The sequence below is a fragment of the Poecilia formosa genome, unplaced genomic scaffold, assembly GCF_000485575.1.
Source record: "Poecilia formosa unplaced genomic scaffold, Poecilia_formosa-5.1.2 Scaffold1936, whole genome shotgun sequence".
In the NCBI taxonomy this organism is placed as follows: domain Eukaryota; kingdom Metazoa; phylum Chordata; class Actinopteri; order Cyprinodontiformes; family Poeciliidae; genus Poecilia; species Poecilia formosa.
In genome coordinates, this window is record NW_006801875.1 from 1 (window position 1) to 1,424 (window position 1,424).

General features: G+C 51.9%; 1 protein-coding gene across 1 annotated transcript in view; it reads right to left on the reverse strand.

Annotated features, from left to right (window-relative positions):
• Nucleotides 1-196: 196 nt before the first annotated feature.
• The window catches only part of LOC103133000 (putative ferric-chelate reductase 1), a gene marked incomplete at its 3' end in the record, with an annotated part of 2,935 nt that continues 1,707 nt past the window's right edge, over nucleotides 197-1,424 (reverse strand). The window contains exons 3-4 of the mRNA XM_007544747.2: nucleotides 406-503; nucleotides 197-317 (exon numbers count right to left, since the gene is read on the reverse strand). Of these exons, the coding sequence (XP_007544809.2) occupies nucleotides 197-317; nucleotides 406-503 (219 nt within the window). The remainder of the gene's footprint in view (nucleotides 318-405; nucleotides 504-1,424) is intronic.

Here is a 1,424-nt window from a genome sequence, read left to right on the forward strand (position 1 = left end):
AACTGGTTCTGACCCAAAGTAAGGAACTGGTTCTGACCCAAAGTAAGGAACTGGTTCTGACCCAAAGGCTAGAACTGGTTCTGACCCAAAGGAGGGAACTGGTTCTGACCCAAAGTAAGGAACTGGTTCTGATCCAAAGGTTCCACCTGTGTGACTGGGAAGGTTCTGTGATTGGAATCAGGAACTAAATCCGGACTCCAGTAGAACGGCGGTTACTCACAGTCGGCCCGGTAACTGCGGCGTTGCTCCCATTCAGACTCAGAACCGGACTTTTCACTCCGACCCAGAAAGTTGTGTAGCTCTGAACAAAGGAGGCTCTGCAGGAACGAGAAAAGAGAAGCAGCTGAGGTCCAGACTGAGCTGCAGAACCGCAGCAGAACCTTGAAGGACCCGACTGATTCTCACTGGAACTGGACCGCTCCAACGGTCGGGTTTGAGTCCGGCTGCCACGTCACCTGGATGCTGGTCTTTGAAGAGGGAGAGGAGTGGGAGACGGCAGAGGCCTGAGGACACACACACACAGAGAGACACACAGAGACACACACACACACACACAGAGACACACACAAAGACACACACACACACACACACACAGAGACACACACAGAGACACACACAGAGACACAGACACACACAGAGACACACACAGAGACACACACACACAGAGACACACATGGGCGCGTATTAGAGATATCTGAACATCAGGTGACCCCTTGTCAGCCTTGGTGACCTCTGACCTTTGTTGGTTCAGCAAAATGAAAGTAGAGTGCTCAAAAATGATCAGTGTGTAATCGTTGCCATGTCCTGCTGGGTTTCAGACCCGGGACCCGGATCAGGTGCTAAATTCAGATGGGGGTCAGGAAGTGGATTTCTGTGGTTCAAATCAGAGCTAATGCCTTAAATTAAACGATGTGCTGACAGCTCCTTAAACATTAATGGAACGACCTGAACGCCGACCGTCTGCTGACGGGTTCACCTCTGACCTCTGGGTGCTCAGAGGGTCAGAGACCCTGTCTGGACTCCATCGGGGGGGCTGACAACGCTGCAGAGTCATGGAGAACCCCCCACCCACCTTATGGCAGCCAGGCTCTTCACCCACCATGTCAGTGTGTAAAGTTCTTTTGCAGCTTGACCTCTGAACCCTAGTGAGGGTAAAGCAACATGGCCACCCTTATGCTGCTGAAGTGATCACAGAACATAGACGGGACCACCCAGAACATAGACGGGTCCACCCAGAACATAGATAGGTCCACCCAGAACATAGACGGGTCCACCCAGAACATAGACGGGTCCACCCAGAACATAGATAGGTCCACCCAGAACATAGACGGGTCCACCCAGAACATAGACGGGTCCAGAACCTGAGATTCAACAAGCCTGTCAAAAAACAACGGTTCAGACAGAATCACACGGTACACGGTGAT